Raw genomic sequence first — 16,849 nt, 5'->3', positions numbered from 1 at the left:
TCTCATAAAAATTTCTAACATCATTAACAGTTTTTTTTTTTTTATTTTTGTTGAAAAATAGTGAAAAGTTAACCGACATATAAAAATTTTTTTAATTTCTTTTGTTGAAAAAATTATTACAAGAAAATAAAAAAAAATGTCAGCTCACTGGTATTGTAAAAATATGAAAATAAAGTTAGCATACACCTGAGAATTTTTAGAATTTTTCTGATTGAAAAATTTATACCAAAAGAATTTTTTAAAAATTCCACACGTAGAAAATTTAAAAAACAACACATGGAATTTTTTACAATATTTTTTTAGTTCTAATTTAATTAATGAAAAAAAATATTAAAAAATTGTTAAATGTCTGCTAACTTCGCTATCATATAAAAAATTCATATTTCATATAGTTAAGATTAAATAATACTGAAATTATCAGAAATCTGACAATTTTTAGAATTTCACTCAATAAATAATTTATTGCAAAAAAATATTTAAATTAAAATTTAACATGTTGAAATTTTAAAAAGCTATGAATGCAATTCTTATGAGTTATTTTTCCGGCACTACTTTATTTTTTAAATAAAACTAAAAATTATCAGACATCTGCTAATTTGAATATCATCAATTTAAATGTACAAAAAAAACTTATTAGTATTTAAAAGTATAAATCATGGCTTGCTACGCAGAGTAGATCTCGTAATTTTTCGATATATGTGACTGAAAAATTAAAGACATATATTTTGATATTTCAGTATTGTTATAAATTAACATGGTTAGTCATTAAAAATAAGTAGATGTAAAAAACTATGAAATTAAAAATACATCTTACATTTTATTAATATTTTGTCCTCTGAGTTTCGAATTTATACATCACTCTCATCGATTTTGCAATATTTGTGTAAATGTATACATAATAAATCGGTTCTATATAATACCCATTTATTGCGTAACAATAACAAAAACAAAATGGAATTATTGTAATTTATTACTAAAATATCAAATAACAATTATTTTAATTTTATTTTTCCTGACTGTTATCATATTTCTCTTTCAATAATTGTTCTTGTTGAGTAATATAATTTTTCCCGATAAATCTAACTTTTTTTTTCATAGAAAATAATTTTATTAATAAATCATAATATTGATTTATTTTTCTTCTATTCACAAACTTGGTTTAATTCATTTATATTTATCATAATTATTATTATAATCCACATTTTTACAATAAGAGATTAATAAGACTTTAAAGCGCTTAAAATATTACACAATAATAATAATTATTTTCCTGGTTCCTTTTATAATTATCAATATACGAAAGAGATAATTAACAAAATTACAGGCGAAAATAATTCCAAAAATGCTTGAAAAATATAAATAATTTTAAATTCATACCGAAAAACTTTAAATATTAAACCGTGAATAAAAATTTAATTATCGAATATTTTATAAAAAAAAATCAATACCTGGTTGTCGATTTATTTAATAAATTTTAATACTCTGACTGAAATAATAATTTCGACGTTTGAAAATAAAATTTGCAAGTAAAAAATTCAACCCATTAAACTATCGCATCGATTTCACTAAAAATGTATGCACTTTCTAGAATCTTGTCATCTCGAAAAATTCAAAATATCTTCAATATTCAGTCCCACGCTATCACATACTTTACTTTAAAGTTCTGATTTAATCTTATGAAAACAACGAAATTTTTATTCATCGTAATAAAAATAAAAAAAAATGTATATCGGAAATTGAATGTTTTCATAACATTGAACTTTTACGACAAAACTTTTAAAGAAGAGTAAGAATTTCAAATTTAACTTACGACCGAGATATCTTTTGCAATTTATATTTTTCGTTAAGTAATTTTCTTTATATACGAGCTAGGACTTTATATTTTCAGAGTAATTCCAGGCATAGATTTTCCGAATCGTAGAATATTGGGGTAACTTAGGCCTTGGAAGGGTAATTCAGACCCTCCCTTAAGAGTATGATAAAGCGTTTTTTATCATTATATTGAGTACCTTTTCTTTAGTTCTAAGCCATTGTTGATTGTAAGAAGAAAAAAGTTTTTCAAGTCACGTCTAAATATTTTTTTTTTCAGCCGGGTAATGTTATTCTGACAGGCTTAAGTTTCCCCGATTGCATAATTTTTTTTTTCTTCATACATATAAATTTGGTCAGAACTCATTTTTATTTACAAAATTAAACAGCATAGTATCTTTATTTACAATTTAAATAAGATAAATTTTAATATAACAGTTAAGTTCAATTAAGTTAATTTTTTCAACTCGGGATGTTTTATATTTTTTTTTACACTGAGAGAAAAATTTTTTTTTGCAAAAAAAGAGCATTTTTGTAACAAAAAATTTTGTTAAAAATTTTAAACAATTTTATATCTTAGCTGAAGAAATCAAAATTATTCTCACAGTAACTTTCTTGTAGAAAAAAAAGTTTTCTAAATTTAAGAAAAAACAATTTTAGATAAAAATTCTCAAATTATCTATCTAGTTTTTTTCCAAATCTAAAAAACATTTTTTTCGATTTTTTCAGCTAAGAAATAAAATTGTTCAAAATTTCCAAAAAATTAATTTCTCGAACTAAAATGCTTATAAAAAAAAAATTCTCTCAGTGCATTTAATGAACTTAGAGATAAATAATAAATCTGAGCCGTTAATTAATATATTAACCTGTGTAATCGATACTTATTCATGTCCAAATATTTAATAAGTTATTAAATATGTTTTATGTATCTTTAGATTGATTATAGATAATTCTATTAGACAATAATTTCCTAATAATCATATTTTGTATTATTGTGTCTGTTAAGCTCTATAATCTTAGTAATAAATAATGATCTGATAAAAAAAAAATATCAATAAATCTGAAGATAATATTTAATTTGAAATTGAATTAATGATTGATTGATAGAAGATGATATCAAATATTGACACTAATTATTTCAATAAAAAAGAATGTAATTGGATACTGAAATTACTGTTTATTTTTTGTAATTATTATTTCTTGTATACGTTGGTTCGTTATTTAATTGAGTAATCGACACGATGGGCTATTTTGTATGAAGGTAGATACTTATACAAACGTTTGGAGGTAGCACTTCTATTTCTATACGTATTAGAGAAATTATACGGTACAATGAATAAAATACCAGCTTCAGGATATGTACCTGGTGAAATAGAAACAAAATAAAATCTAAAAAAGCAATGATTGCATTTGCGCAAACTCGTTGATTTTGGTACAACAAAACGAGAATCCCGATGAGCGCAGCATCAGTTTGCTCCACGAATTTCACTGTGAAGGTACATACTTGTTATATCCATATATATATCTCAGATTCTATTCAATATCCTTCGTAACCTTCATCCTAATTTTTTTTTTTATTATTATTATTTGTCTCTTTTTACAGTAATTTATCATGTATGCCTCATACGTGATTAAGTGGATATTCCACATGTGGATCGTGTAATTTATATCACAATCGCGGTCTTTTAAAGATAAACCGTGAAAAAAATTCTTTAAAGTCCTGGAAAAAAAAAATTATTAATGATAAAGGATAATTATTATTAAAAATAATGGTGATAAAAATTTTTTAAGTGCTGTATTTTAGAAATTTTTAAATAAACCAATTACTCGCGCGGAATTAAATAATTAAAAAAAATGTTGATTATAATCAGCAAAAATTTACAATAATTCTAAAAAAATAAATAATTAAAAATTAGTATTATAAAAATAAAAATACATCGATAAATGAAAATCAAGATAAAAAATAAATAAAAAAAAAATAATAACAGAACGTGATTTATATTCACAAAATGATCACGAGCTACTTGAATTGAATTTAAGTAAAGTGTTAAGAAGAGTTTTTATAAAGAGAAGCGCTCAATAAATTTTATCTTCTTTTATAAAAAGAAAAAAAAAGCAATCTAAGTTGACGATGTTTTTAAAATATTTATAAATGATAAAATTCAATAATTTATAAATTAGTGTATAAAAAAATAAATAATTCATAAAAACGACTAAGAGTAATAACAAAAATAATTAATAATGAAAAATCAAAAGCGGCGTAGCCCGATGAGTGCACTAATTAAAATTTCAATAATATTACTATGGATATTTTTAATATTTTCGGTGTTTTCTTTAACCAACGCTTATAGCAATATAAAAAGTGATTACAATGGAGCAAACAGCTCAAAATTAATTCGAATTGACGGTGATATTATTTTTGGCGGGATTTTTCCAATGCACGAACAGGTGATTATCATAATTATTTAGTTATTTGACGACGGCATTAATTAATACATCAATCAGTTTATCAAGGTTTAATTGATTGGTAATGAATGAAATTTAGTATTATAATTATTATTGATAAATTGATGATGTTATTACGAGGATAGTAATAGTTATTATCGTTATCGAATAATGTTAATATTATTACTACTTTTACATACATTTATGTATGTTATGTGTGTAATATATGCACATAGTACAAAATATTGAATTTTGGAGTATAGATTGTGGGATTGAGTGGTGAATTACCGTGCGGAGCAGTGAAAGAGGAGAAAGGCGTCCAGCGTTTAGAGGCAATGCTTTTTGCGATCGATGAGATCAATAGAAATGATGAGTTGTTACCAAATACCACCCTTGGAGCACTTATTCTCGATTCATGTAGTAGTGATACATATGCTTTAGATCAAAGTATGGAATTTGTGCGGTCATACATGAATCAGGTATTTCTATAAACATTAATATTAATATATAAAATATAAAATATGAAATATTAAATCGGCTTTAGACTTATACCGACATTTACAAAATCGGAACAGAAAAAAATTTAAATATCTCGATATCAAAGCTCACAAAAATATTACCATTGATTTTTTTAAGGATATGACCGAGTATAAATGCGAAGATGGTAAGGCACCGCTTTATGTGCCTCATAAATCTGTCACTGGAGTTATCGGAGCATCATTCAGTGTCGTTTCAATAATGGTTGCTAACATATTGAGGCTCTTCAAGGTAGAAAAGATATACACTGTAACAAACCCTAAGTTATTATTTTTACTTACCAAACTTTTAGTACTTACCTAAAATAAATACTACTTACTAGAATTATATAATTTGAAAAAAAAATTTTAGCTCAGCTCTAGCTCTAGTTCTAGTTCTACAGCTAGTTACAGCAGCTTTTTTATATTTTTCGTATTTTTACTTTATTTTTAGTACTCTAATGTATCTACTCGGCGATTCCTTTTGACAGATCCCACAATTGAGCTACGCATCGACGAGCACAGAGCTCTCGGACAAAAGTCGTTTTGAATACTTCAGCAGAGTTGTACCACCGGATAATTTTCAAGCGCAGGCGATGGTTGAAGTGGTACATCAGCTCGGATGGAAGTACGTCTCAACGGTCGCTGTTGAAGGGGATTACGGTGAAAAAGTAATAATAATAATATGTTAATAAAATGCCGCGCTGATAAATTTAACTAAGTAATTATTGAAAGAAATAAAATAAAATATTAAAAGTTTAATCTATATTATTAAGAGAATAAGCGAAATTTTGTGACCAGTGTATTATATGATAAAAAGGGTTTTTATAGTTAAATTTGGTATCGTTGGAAAAGTCTTAAACTGGAGTTGTGCCTTTTCAAGATTTCATATCATTCTCACCGATAGTCAATTTATGATGATAATTATTTAGAATACATTCAAAAATGCTCTATCTCTAGATACACAATTAAGAAATGACCTTATATCTTGTGAACTATTGACATTTCTAAAGATATAAGCTCATCCCGATGTTACACTCATCGAGACCTATCATTTGAGTACCCACATCAATTTTTCATAAATTTATATATATTATATATATGTATATATGAAAAATATATCAAAATGCATGTGGGTACTCAAATGAAAGCTCTTAAAGAGTGTAACATCGGGATGAGCTTATATCTTTAAAAATGTCAATAATTAAGAAATGACCTTATATTTTGTGAACTATTGACATTTTTAAAGATATTAGCTCATCCCGATGTTACACTCATCAAGACCTTTTATTTGAGTACCCACATCAATTTTTCATATATTTATATATATTATATATATGTATATATAAAAAATTCATCAAAATGCATATGGGTACTCAAATGAAAGCTCTCGATGAGTGTAACATCGGGATGAGCTTATATCTTTGAAAATATCAATAATTAAGAAATGACCTTGTATCTTGTGAACCATTGACATTTTTAAAGATATAAGCTCATTCCGATGTTACACTCATCAAGACCTTTCATTTAAGTACCCACATCAATTTTTCATATATTTTTATATATTATACAGGGTGTCCCAGAAGTAACGGATGCCATTGTAGCATCTGATAAACAAAATAATTCTGAGACGAAAAGTCCTTAGCCATTTTTTAATCAGACGCATAGATAATTATTAATTAAAATAACGTCCTTTTATGCGTTAGAGAGAGAGCGCTAGGTCAAGTCAAGTGCGTTCCAACGAAGACGCTTGCACGTGTAAATGTGTAAGTAAATATGTGTGACTACGTTAGAAACTAGTTAGTCATACAGTTAGTTGTGTCTTTGTTTGGCACATACTTTACTGGACACTGGCGCTCTCTCTCTAACAAATAAAGAGACGTTATTTTTAATTAATAATTAATTATCTATGCGGTTAATTGAAAAATGGCTAAGGACTTTTCGTCTTAGAATTATTTTTTTTCATCAGACGCTACAATGGCGTCCGTGACTTTTGGGACACTCTGTATATATGTATATATGAAAAATATATCAAAATGCATGTGGGTACTCAAATGAAAGCTCTTGATGAGTGTAACATCGGGATGAGCTTATATTTTTAGAAAGGTCAATAATTAAGAAATTACCTTGTATCTTGTGAATCATTGACATTTTTAAAGATATAAGCTCACCCTGACATTACACTCATCCTGACCTTTCATTTGAGTACCCACATCAATTTTTCATAGATTTATATATATTATATATATGTATATATGAAAAATATATCAAAATGCATGTGGGTACTCAAATGAAAGCTCTTGATAAGTCTAACATCTGGATGAGCTTATATCTTTAAAAATATCAATATTTAAAAAATTACAACGCTATTTAACAAAAGTCATTATTTAATGAAGCAAAATTTAATTTATTTATAGTTCACAAGCCCCAGCAGTCACATAGTGACTGCAAGGTTGCTAGTATATAAATATATAAGTATATATGAGAAGTAATATAATAAAGATAAAGAATAAAATCTAATTTAATTTACCTCTATATTCTCCAGGGAATAGCCCGCTTCATTGGTCTCGCTTCAGAATATAACATATGTGTTGCAATAAGTGAAAAAATTCTTCGTAATTCACGTGCTGAAGACTTTGATCGTATTATTGAGCGACTTGGATCTAAGCATAATGCCAGAGGCGTCATTTTATTTGTCGATGAAGATAACATCAGGTATTTATTTTTTTTTTCTTGTCATTTATTTCATCTCTATTTTTATTTTTAATATTTATTTTTTTCTTTTGTTGTGACTTTTCTATATTTATACTTATAAATATCTTCCAGATCGTTAAATTAAACTACAAAATAAATTTAACATAAATAAAAAAGTTTTATATTGTAATAATCATTACTCATTATTCATTATTATTATTAATGGAGTTAAATATTTATTGTTATTAGTTTTATCATCATCTATTTATCTAGTAACTATTTTTTATTAGAAAACTTTTGCAAGCAACTGTTCGTGCCAATAGAACAGGGCACTTTATGTGGGTCGGAAGTGACTCGTGGGGCGCAAAAGTTCATCCGGTGCGAGATCAAGAGTTTGCTGCTCAAGGCGCGATTACGATCTTGCCATTTGGAAATTCTCTAAAAGGTATGTAAAACATTAAAAGCTACCAACTGACAAACAATAGAAACTTAAACTTTACCTCATTACTCATGTCGGCACCAAGTCAAGAAAAAATACATTAAAAAAAATCTTTGCTGTAGATTTCGATGAGTACTATAAAAATTTAAGACCTCGAGTCGGCAATGAGTGCAACGGACAGACGGAAAAAAATGTTCCTTATCCATTAGGAAGTAAGACAGGAAAAATGGTTAACTGTCGTAATGTATGGTTCCGTGAGTTCTGGTCTCAACACCACAAGTGCCATTTTATCGAGCAAAATTCTAGCTCTTCAGCAGCTAAAACTGGGGTGAAACGCTGCACAGGTGATGAGGAGCTTGTTGATTATGATCAAGAAGGCCTTGTTCCATTTGTAGGCAAGTTATTTTATTTTTTAAATTATACTCAATTTAACAAACATCTATTAATTTTTTCGATTTTTACAATTAAATTAAATAAAAAAAATTTATGCTACTAAAGTTAGCCGGCGTTTTGATTGTTTTTTTATTTATTAAATTAAAACTGAAAAATATTTTTTTAAATCCTACTCAACAATCAGGAACAGTGCATAAAGACAATTTAATTCCTAAAATACATTAAATTATTGGTATACATTTAATTTATTGGTTTTTTTTTCAATAATTGAATTAGAACAGAAAAATATTTTTTTTAAATTGCACTTACAGTTTTTCAAGTTTTTTACAAATGAAATTTTTTTTTATTTTTGTGTAATAATTTTTTCAATAAAAAAAAATTCTAAAAATTTTTAGATGGCTAACTTAATTTTCATAAACAAAATATAGCTTATGTCTTAAGATATTATAAGTTGTAAATAGAAATCGTTAGTGATCTAGCTGTCAAAAAACGACTTAAAATAAAATAAATAAATAATAATATTTTTTAAAAAATTACACTTATAGTTTTTCAATTTTTTTACAAATCAAAATTATTTTGTTGTAATAATTTTTTTAATAAAAAAAAAATCTAAAAATTTTTAGATGGCTAACTTAATTTTCATAAACAAAATATAGCTTATGTCCTAAGATATTATAAGTTGTAAATAGAAGTCGTTTGTGATCTAGCTGTCAAAAAATGACTTAAAATAAAATAAATAAATAATAATAATTTTTTAAAAATTGCACTTACAGTTTTTCAATTTTTTTACAAATCAAAATTATTTTGTTGTAATAATTTTTTTAATAAAAAAAAATTCTAAAAATTTTTAGATGGCCAACTTAATTTTTATAAAAAAAATTATGACACTGAAGCTGATCTGATAGCCATTAGAAATTTTTTTTTTATAATTTTATAGCAATTAAATTATTATGAAAAAAATAAAATAAAAAAATTCCACATGTGAAAATTAAAAAAAATTATTAATGGAAGTTTTCAAAATCATTTTTGTTATTGTAATTAAATTGTTATAAGATTTTAAAAAATGGACAATGATCAAAACTTCAGTATTATAAAAAATTCCACATGAAGAAATTGAAAAAAAATTATAAGTGCGAATTTAAAAAAATATTTTTTTTATAATAATAAATTCATTGAAAAATTGTTAGATGTCTGGTAATTTCAGTATCATGTTTTAAAATAATCTTCAACAGACAGAATAAATAATTAAGCTTGCTTAATATTAGATAAGTTGATTAATTATTTATCTCATTAATAAATCATTTAATACCGTACCATATTTTAGTTGACGCTGTGTATGCGATGGCACACGCAGTACACAACATTATTAACGACGAGTGTGTTAAAACTCGTGGAACAGTGCACCATCTGTGCGACAGTCTGACGCCAGCACCACCAGGACAACATCTTCTTCACTATATTCGCAATGTAAGCTTCACGGGTATGTATTATTTTTAAAGCTTTAAACTATCTAACGACTAAGTCACTACTTATTATTCTACATATCCAAGCTTTTGAGCTCTGTATAATACCAACAGATATTTATTAGTCTTCGAGATTGTGAATATATTTACATTAAATATCACATGAATTTTTTATAGGTCGTCAAGGTACGGAAATAAGATTCAACAATGACGGCGACGCTTTTGGCTTTTATAATATTTATCAGTATCAACATACTGATGAAAATCGTTATGACTACGTCCTCATTGGTTCCTGGAAAGAAGTGTAAGTATTAGTAACCAGATTGTCAATGTTTTTATTGTAATAAGTAATAATAGATGGATGAAGATAAACAATAAGCTATTTTATTCATACTCTTGGTATTTTATATTAAACTACTTGCATAACAAGAAGCTATTTTATAAATGCTGTGTTTATACATACAGACTAAATCTGGATATAAACATGACCCGGTGGCATGGTGGATCTGGTGAAGCTAATATCCCACAGAGCGCTTGTAGCAGTGATTGTCCGGTTGGATATGTCAGAAATTTTCAGGTAATTTTTTCTTCTGCAATTTAAGATAAATCTATATTATTAAGAGAAGAAGAAAAATTTTGTGTCCAGGATAGTTAATATGATAAAATCGGTTTTTTTTTAGTGAAATTTAGTCATTGCAAAGGTCTTGACTTGAAATTGTGCCTTTGCAAGGTTTCATATCATTCTCACCGATAGTAAATTTATTATGATAAGTATTTAGACTGCATTCAAAAATTATCTATCTTTAGATACATAATTAAGAAATGACCTTGTATCGTGAGAACTATTGACATCTTTAAAGATATAAGCTCATACCGATGTTACACTCATCAAGTCCTTTCATTTGAGTACCCACATCAATTTTTCATATATTTTATATATTTGTATATATTATAAAAATGAAAAATATATCAAAATGCATGTGGATATTCAAATGAAAGCTCTTGATGAGTGTAACATTGGGATGAGCTTATATCGTCAAAAAGGCCAATAATTAAGAAATGACTCTGTATCTTGTGAACTATTGACATTTTTAAAGATATAAGCTCATCCCGATATTACACTCATCAAGAACTTTAATTTGAGTACCCACATCAATTTTTCATATATTTTATATATTTGTATATATTATATATATTGTATATATGAAAAATATATCAAAATGCATGTGGGTACTCAAATGAAAGCTCTTGATGAGTGTAACATCGAGATGAGCTTATATCTTTAAAAAGGTCAATAATTAAGAAAGTACAGTGCAATTTAACGAATATCTTTTGAACTATTGACATTTTTAAAGATATAAGCTCACTCCGACATTACACTCATCGAGACCTTTCATTTGAGTACCTACATCAACTTTTCATATATTTTATATATTTGTATATATTATATATATTGTATATATGAAAAATATATCAAAATGCATGTGGGTACTCAAATGAAAGCTCTTGATGAGTGTAACATCGAGATGAGCTTATATCTTTAAAAAGGTCAATAATTAAGAAAATACAGTGCAATTTAATGAATATCTTTTAAACTATTGACATTTTTAAAGATATAAGCTCACTCCGACATTACACTCATCGAGATCTTTCATTTGAGTACCTACATCAACTTTTCATATATTTTATATATTTGTATATATTATATATATTGTATATATAAAAAATATATCAAAATTCATGTGGGTACTCAAATGAAAGTCCTTGATGAGTGTAAAATCGGGATGAGCTTATATCTTTTAACACGTCAATATTTAAGAAAGTGCAGTGCAATATAACAAAAGTCATTATTTAATGAAGCAAAATTTAATTTATTCATAGTTTACAAGTCACGGCAGTCACATAGTGACTGCAAGGTTGTTAGTTTATTTTAATAAGAATAATTTACAAAATTTTCTTAAAAAATTAAAGCTTACAGAATCCTTTAAAAATAAATAGCTAAAAAAAAAACTAAATATTAAAAATTAATTATAAATAATTGATTATTTAATATTTGGCAAGGTGGTGAAAAATTTATTGTATTATATTATTAAAAAGAAAAAAAAAGTTAATAATAATTAATTTATAGGATATGTGTTGCTGGAGTTGCATGCAGTGTCCAGACAATGCCTATGTCTTTAATGACTCATGTCGAAACTGTGAGCCCGGATGGGCACCTGACAATATCTCAAAGTCACGATGTATCAAAATACCTGCCGAAATAATAACATGGGCAAGTCCATGGGCTATAGTACCTTTGAGTTTTGCAAGTATCGGCATATTAATTACACTCTTTACGATAATTATATTTGTACGGTAAGTATTACCTAGAAAATTTAATACTATTATTTAAGTGCTTGGAAAAGAGTAAATTTTTTTTAATGGAGTGAAAAAAAAGTCAATTTATCGGTAAAAAAATTCTGATGGAAGCTGAACTTTTTTTTTAGATATAAAAAACGTGTGACGGCTGGATTTGAATTTGATTTAAATTATGCAAAAAATTATAGTTTCTAGTAGTAAGTCTATCTATATATCAAAGTTGTAATAAAAAATTCATCAATGCATATTTTTATAGAGAGTTTGATGCTTTGCATAATTGTCCGTAGAGCAAAGTTTCTAAATCCGACTATGAAAAGTTAGAGTATTTAAAGTGAAAATTATATTTAAATTCACTTTCTATTGACTCATGCACTGAAACTGCAAACCAAAAGAAATAATTTTTTGAGTAAATTTTAAATTACTACTTTACAGAAAATTTAATTATATATTTTACTAAACTCTGTTAATTAACATTATTTCGTGAAGTTTACCTCATTTAAAAGCTAGTTGTTGCACAACTTTTATTTTAAAAACTTTAAACTTAAAAAAAACTCTTAGAATTAGAAACTAGACACTGAAATTTTCAGAAGCAATAAATTTTAAATAGAAATATAGATTAATATACTTATCATCTTGAGTTTCAATAAGAATTAATTGGGTCACAGGAATAAAGAGATATCGACATGGTTGAAGGCTTTTAGTAGCGCTTGAAAATTCTGTTTACCTGGATGAATTTATTTTGACATTCGATATTCTGACTTTTTTTCTACCTCCAGCTAAAAGAAAATTTCCACTTTATTTATTTTTTTTTCAATAAAAATGCAAATAATTTGGATGCAACTATTGATTTTTTAATGAATATTTTTATTGAATAGATTCAATCATACCCCAGTAATTATGGCCTCGGGACGTGAACTGTGCTACGTTCTTCTAGTTGGAATCCTCTTGTGTTATGGAATGAGTTTCGTTATTTTAGGCGAACCAACACGCTGGAATTGTACATATCTACGTATCGGTTTAGGTCTCTGTTTAAGTATCTGCTACAGCGCTATTTTAACAAAAACAAATCGGATATCAAGAATTTTTACTCAAGGAAAAAAATGTCTAAAACGGCCTTCTTACACTTCACCTAAGAGTCAAATAGCTATTTCATTGGGTAACTATTAAAATAAAAAATAACAATGCTAATAATAAGCGGTAATTATTTACAAGTGGGGTCTACCATTTTAATTTTCATTTTTTTTAACGAAATTTTTTTTTGAAAATTTTGATATTTTTTTTTTAAATACATAAAAAAAAAAAATGACCAATTAAGAAAAAAAAAAGTTGATTACCACAATTTAAAAAAATTTATAAATTTTTTAAAAAGTTGTGATATTAAACTTTTTTTTTTAATTGTTCGTTCTTTTATGTACTTTTCAAAAAAAAAAAAAAAAAAAAAATATCAAAAACATAAAAAAAAAATAAAATAGAAATTTTATCCAAAAACATTAGAGCCAAAATTTTTTCCAACTTTTAAAGGCAAAAAAAACTATCAAAATATTGGCATAAATTCGTTAAATATTTACATTAAAAAGTTAATTACCAAAATTTTAACAAATTTTCAAGAAAATTTATAAAATTTTTAGAAAATTGTGATATTTAACTTTTTTTTTAAATTATTCGTTTTTTTATGTACTTTTCAAAAAAAAAAAAAAAAATATATCAAAAACATCAAAAAAAGATAAAACAAAAAGTTTATCCAAAAACATGAGAGCCAAAACCCCACCATAAATCCGTCGTAAAAACAAGCTGAATAAAAAAAATTTTTAAATGTTTCACCAAGATATGGCCAAAAATAGGTTTGACCTGACTTGTAAATAATTATCTAATAATCTTACAAATAGTATAAAAAAATGTAAATATTAACCCATCATTGTCAATACGTAGGTATCACATCAATCCAATTAATTGGTACAATTGTCTGGTTGATAATCGAACCACCCGACATAAAAGAAATTCATCCAAATCCATTAACAGCAGTTCTCACTTGTCGTGTATCAACATTCTCACTCATGATGTCTTTAGTTTATAACATGGTTCTAATCTTAATGTGCACACTTTACGCCTTCAAGACACGTAAAATACCAGCGAACTTTAATGAAGCTAAATATATTGGATTTACGATGTATTCCACGTGCATCGTTTGGCTGGCCTTTGTTCCCATATACTTTAGCACTTATAACGATTACACGGTATTATTACTTAAATGCCAAGTTGTCGCACGTGTGTCGTTAATCCACATCTTAGATGTTATAGTTATTATTGTTAAACATTATTTTTTTTTGTAAGTGTCCTTGTAATTTTGCACGTTTAATATCAACTGCATGTATCTGTTATTTATTTACATTAATAGAGACATAGATTAAAATATTAATATTCATTTTTCTATCCTTAAAATTTAATTTATCCAGCTATTTAAAAATAATAATTTTAAATTACAGATTCAAATTGCCAGCATGTGTATGTGCATCAATATATCGGCGACTGTCGTGCTTGGTTGTCTTTTTATACCAAAAGTTTACTTGGTGCTATTTCAACCAAATAAAAATGTACGGTCTGGTCACACGAATACTGTGAGTGCTGGTGGTCCTGGCAGCGCCGGAGCTCCTTCAGGTGGTAATGCTCAAAACAGTTCGTCAACACACTCTGGATTGCGCTCGACATACAGTATGAGATTTGTACCATCTAGAAGCCAGACGATACAAAGTGTTACTTCATGTTCACGCAGTAGTCCCGTTACTGGTGACAATGATGATACTAGTAGTATCAACAAACCTATTACCACAGTATCAGCATCTACTGAAGCAGTAATAGCAGTCAATGGCGGTGACGCTCAAATTAGTCCTCTAAGTGACTAACTTTTTTTAGCTGAATTACTTTTTTATTTTTATTAGGTAGATTAGCAATTCGCGTTACTAATGCAGAGCCAAAAGGGCGTATAAAAAAAAATTTTTTCCTCCAACCAACCTAAAAATGTTTATAACATTCAGATCTACAAGAAAAGTGAATAAAAAAATTTTTTTTTGTATACGCCCTTTTGGCTGTAAGACAAAAAAATTTTAAAGCCAAAAGGGCGTATCATTTTTTTTTAATCGTAATTAATTATTAGCCTTAAAAAAAGTTATAACACCGATAAAAATAATGATTTTTCAACTCATTTTATTTAAAAAGATTTTTGGGAATCATTTAAAACAGTCATTTTGAATAAATCATTTAAAAAAGACGTCGATCTTCATAATCTTTTTGAGTCTAAGCTTCCAATATCCCGTTCAAAATACAATAACTTGATTCATTTTTGTACGTCAGACATAGTTCCAAAAAAATACCATCGATATTACAAAAATCTGTGCTTTAATGATGGTAATAACTGATGAATTTGTTTTAAGACTAAAATATTGTTTCAAAGTTTAGATTTACAAGTAATATATATTTATTATTTTTTACTTTTAGAAGCAAAAGATAATAATAATAGAGACGGCATCGGAGTAGTGACTAGTTAAATTGATATTTTAGTTTCTTCTTTGATCAAATACATATTCTCTTCAAAGAAAATGAGTAAAGTCATTATTTTTACCAGTGTCATAACTTTTATTTTTTTTTTTTTAAGGCTAATAAGGTAAAAGACCCAGTTATTGACACTGGCCTAGTTGTTTGACACTTGCAATTTTATTCTAATTAAAAAAATTAAATGTTTTCAAAAAACCAATTTTCTTAAAATTAATGATTCAAAAATTATATTTATTAATTTATTACAGTTGATTTGTTTTTTTTTAATTAAAATAAAATTGCAAGTGTCAAATACTAGTCCAGTGTCAATAACTGGGTCTTTTACCTTTATTAATCATAATTATGATTAAAAAAAAATGATACGCCCTTTTGGCTTTAGAATTTTTTTGTCTTAGAGCCAAAAGGGCGTATACAAAAAAAATTTTTTTATTCACTTTTCTCATAGATCTAAATGTTATAAACATTTTTTAGATTAGTTGGAGTGAAAAAAAATTTTTTATACGCCCTTTTGGTTTTGCAGAGCCAAAAGAGCGTAGATGTTGAGATGCGCCCTTTTGGTATTAGTAACACGAATTATTATTATTATTAATTTTATCAATAAGAAAAACGATGGACGAAAAAAGTCTCAATATTAAAAGTATTTGATTAATATATAAGATCTACATACCAGTAGTAAAAACGATTATTACTATTATTATTTTTTTTTTATTATTATTATTATTTGTATGAATGTTAATGCTGTTTATGTATTAATTTGAATGTAACTTTTAAAATGTTTCAAGGGATCCGTCCACTCGTTATTTCTTCGAAATGCTATTATTATTATTTATTATTTATTGCTTTTTTTTTTAAATATCGAGGATAAATTATATCGTATGCAAAATTAGATAATCAAAATAGCAACTAATCATAATCAAATTATTGTAATAATCTTCAGTTGCTTAATTCCAACTGTATTATATTGTCTTCCATACGTAACATGATGCGTGACATTTCAATTGAAATAGAAACAGCATTTATGACTATTTATATTATTATATTAAATTATATTTAATTAAATATGTATATTTGAATTAACAACACGAATATCATTGTTATAGTAATTACTTCTATATATTCTATTGATGATTTTATTTATTATTAATTATATTTCTATAAAAAATAATTATCAATGAATATATATG

The 16,849-nt window shown here is 26.2% G+C and overlaps 1 protein-coding gene and 1 long non-coding RNA gene across 4 annotated transcripts; one reads left to right on the top strand and one right to left on the bottom strand.

Annotated features, from left to right (window-relative positions):
- Positions 1–3,986: 3,986 nt before the first annotated feature.
- LOC123268487 (metabotropic glutamate receptor 7-like) lies at positions 3,987–15,160 on the top strand. 3 transcript variants are annotated; one of them, XM_044733599.1, is made up of 14 exons: positions 3,987–4,257; positions 4,518–4,733; positions 4,891–5,022; positions 5,261–5,440; positions 7,315–7,484; positions 7,754–7,908; positions 8,025–8,297; positions 9,620–9,775; positions 9,936–10,062; positions 10,224–10,335; positions 11,887–12,113; positions 12,992–13,272; positions 14,046–14,350; positions 14,600–15,160. In XM_044733599.1, the coding sequence occupies exons 1-14, from the start codon at positions 4,051–4,053 to the stop codon at positions 15,014–15,016; spliced, it is 2,958 nt and encodes a 985-aa protein (XP_044589534.1). In that variant the 5' UTR covers positions 3,987–4,050; the 3' UTR covers positions 15,017–15,160. The 3 variants fall into 3 exon arrangements, with proteins under 3 accessions (XP_044589534.1, XP_044589535.1, XP_044589536.1); XM_044733600.1 differs by having other exon boundaries at positions 14,046–14,442; positions 14,600–14,865; XM_044733601.1 differs by lacking the exon at positions 14,046–14,350 and having other exon boundaries at positions 14,600–14,842.
- LOC123268555 lies at positions 4,632–7,411 on the bottom strand. The gene is made up of 4 exons (XR_006510249.1): positions 7,300–7,411; positions 5,111–5,414; positions 4,875–5,038; positions 4,632–4,739 (listed from the first exon to the last, which is right to left on the bottom strand). It is a non-coding gene; the product is annotated as an uncharacterized LOC123268555 (long non-coding RNA).
- Positions 15,161–16,849: the final 1,689 nt, after the last annotated feature.

Source organism: Cotesia glomerata, linkage group LG7, assembly GCF_020080835.1.
Source record: "Cotesia glomerata isolate CgM1 linkage group LG7, MPM_Cglom_v2.3, whole genome shotgun sequence".
Taxonomy (NCBI): Eukaryota; Metazoa; Arthropoda; class Insecta; order Hymenoptera; family Braconidae; genus Cotesia; species Cotesia glomerata.
This window is presented reverse-complemented; position numbering and strand designations above follow the sequence as displayed.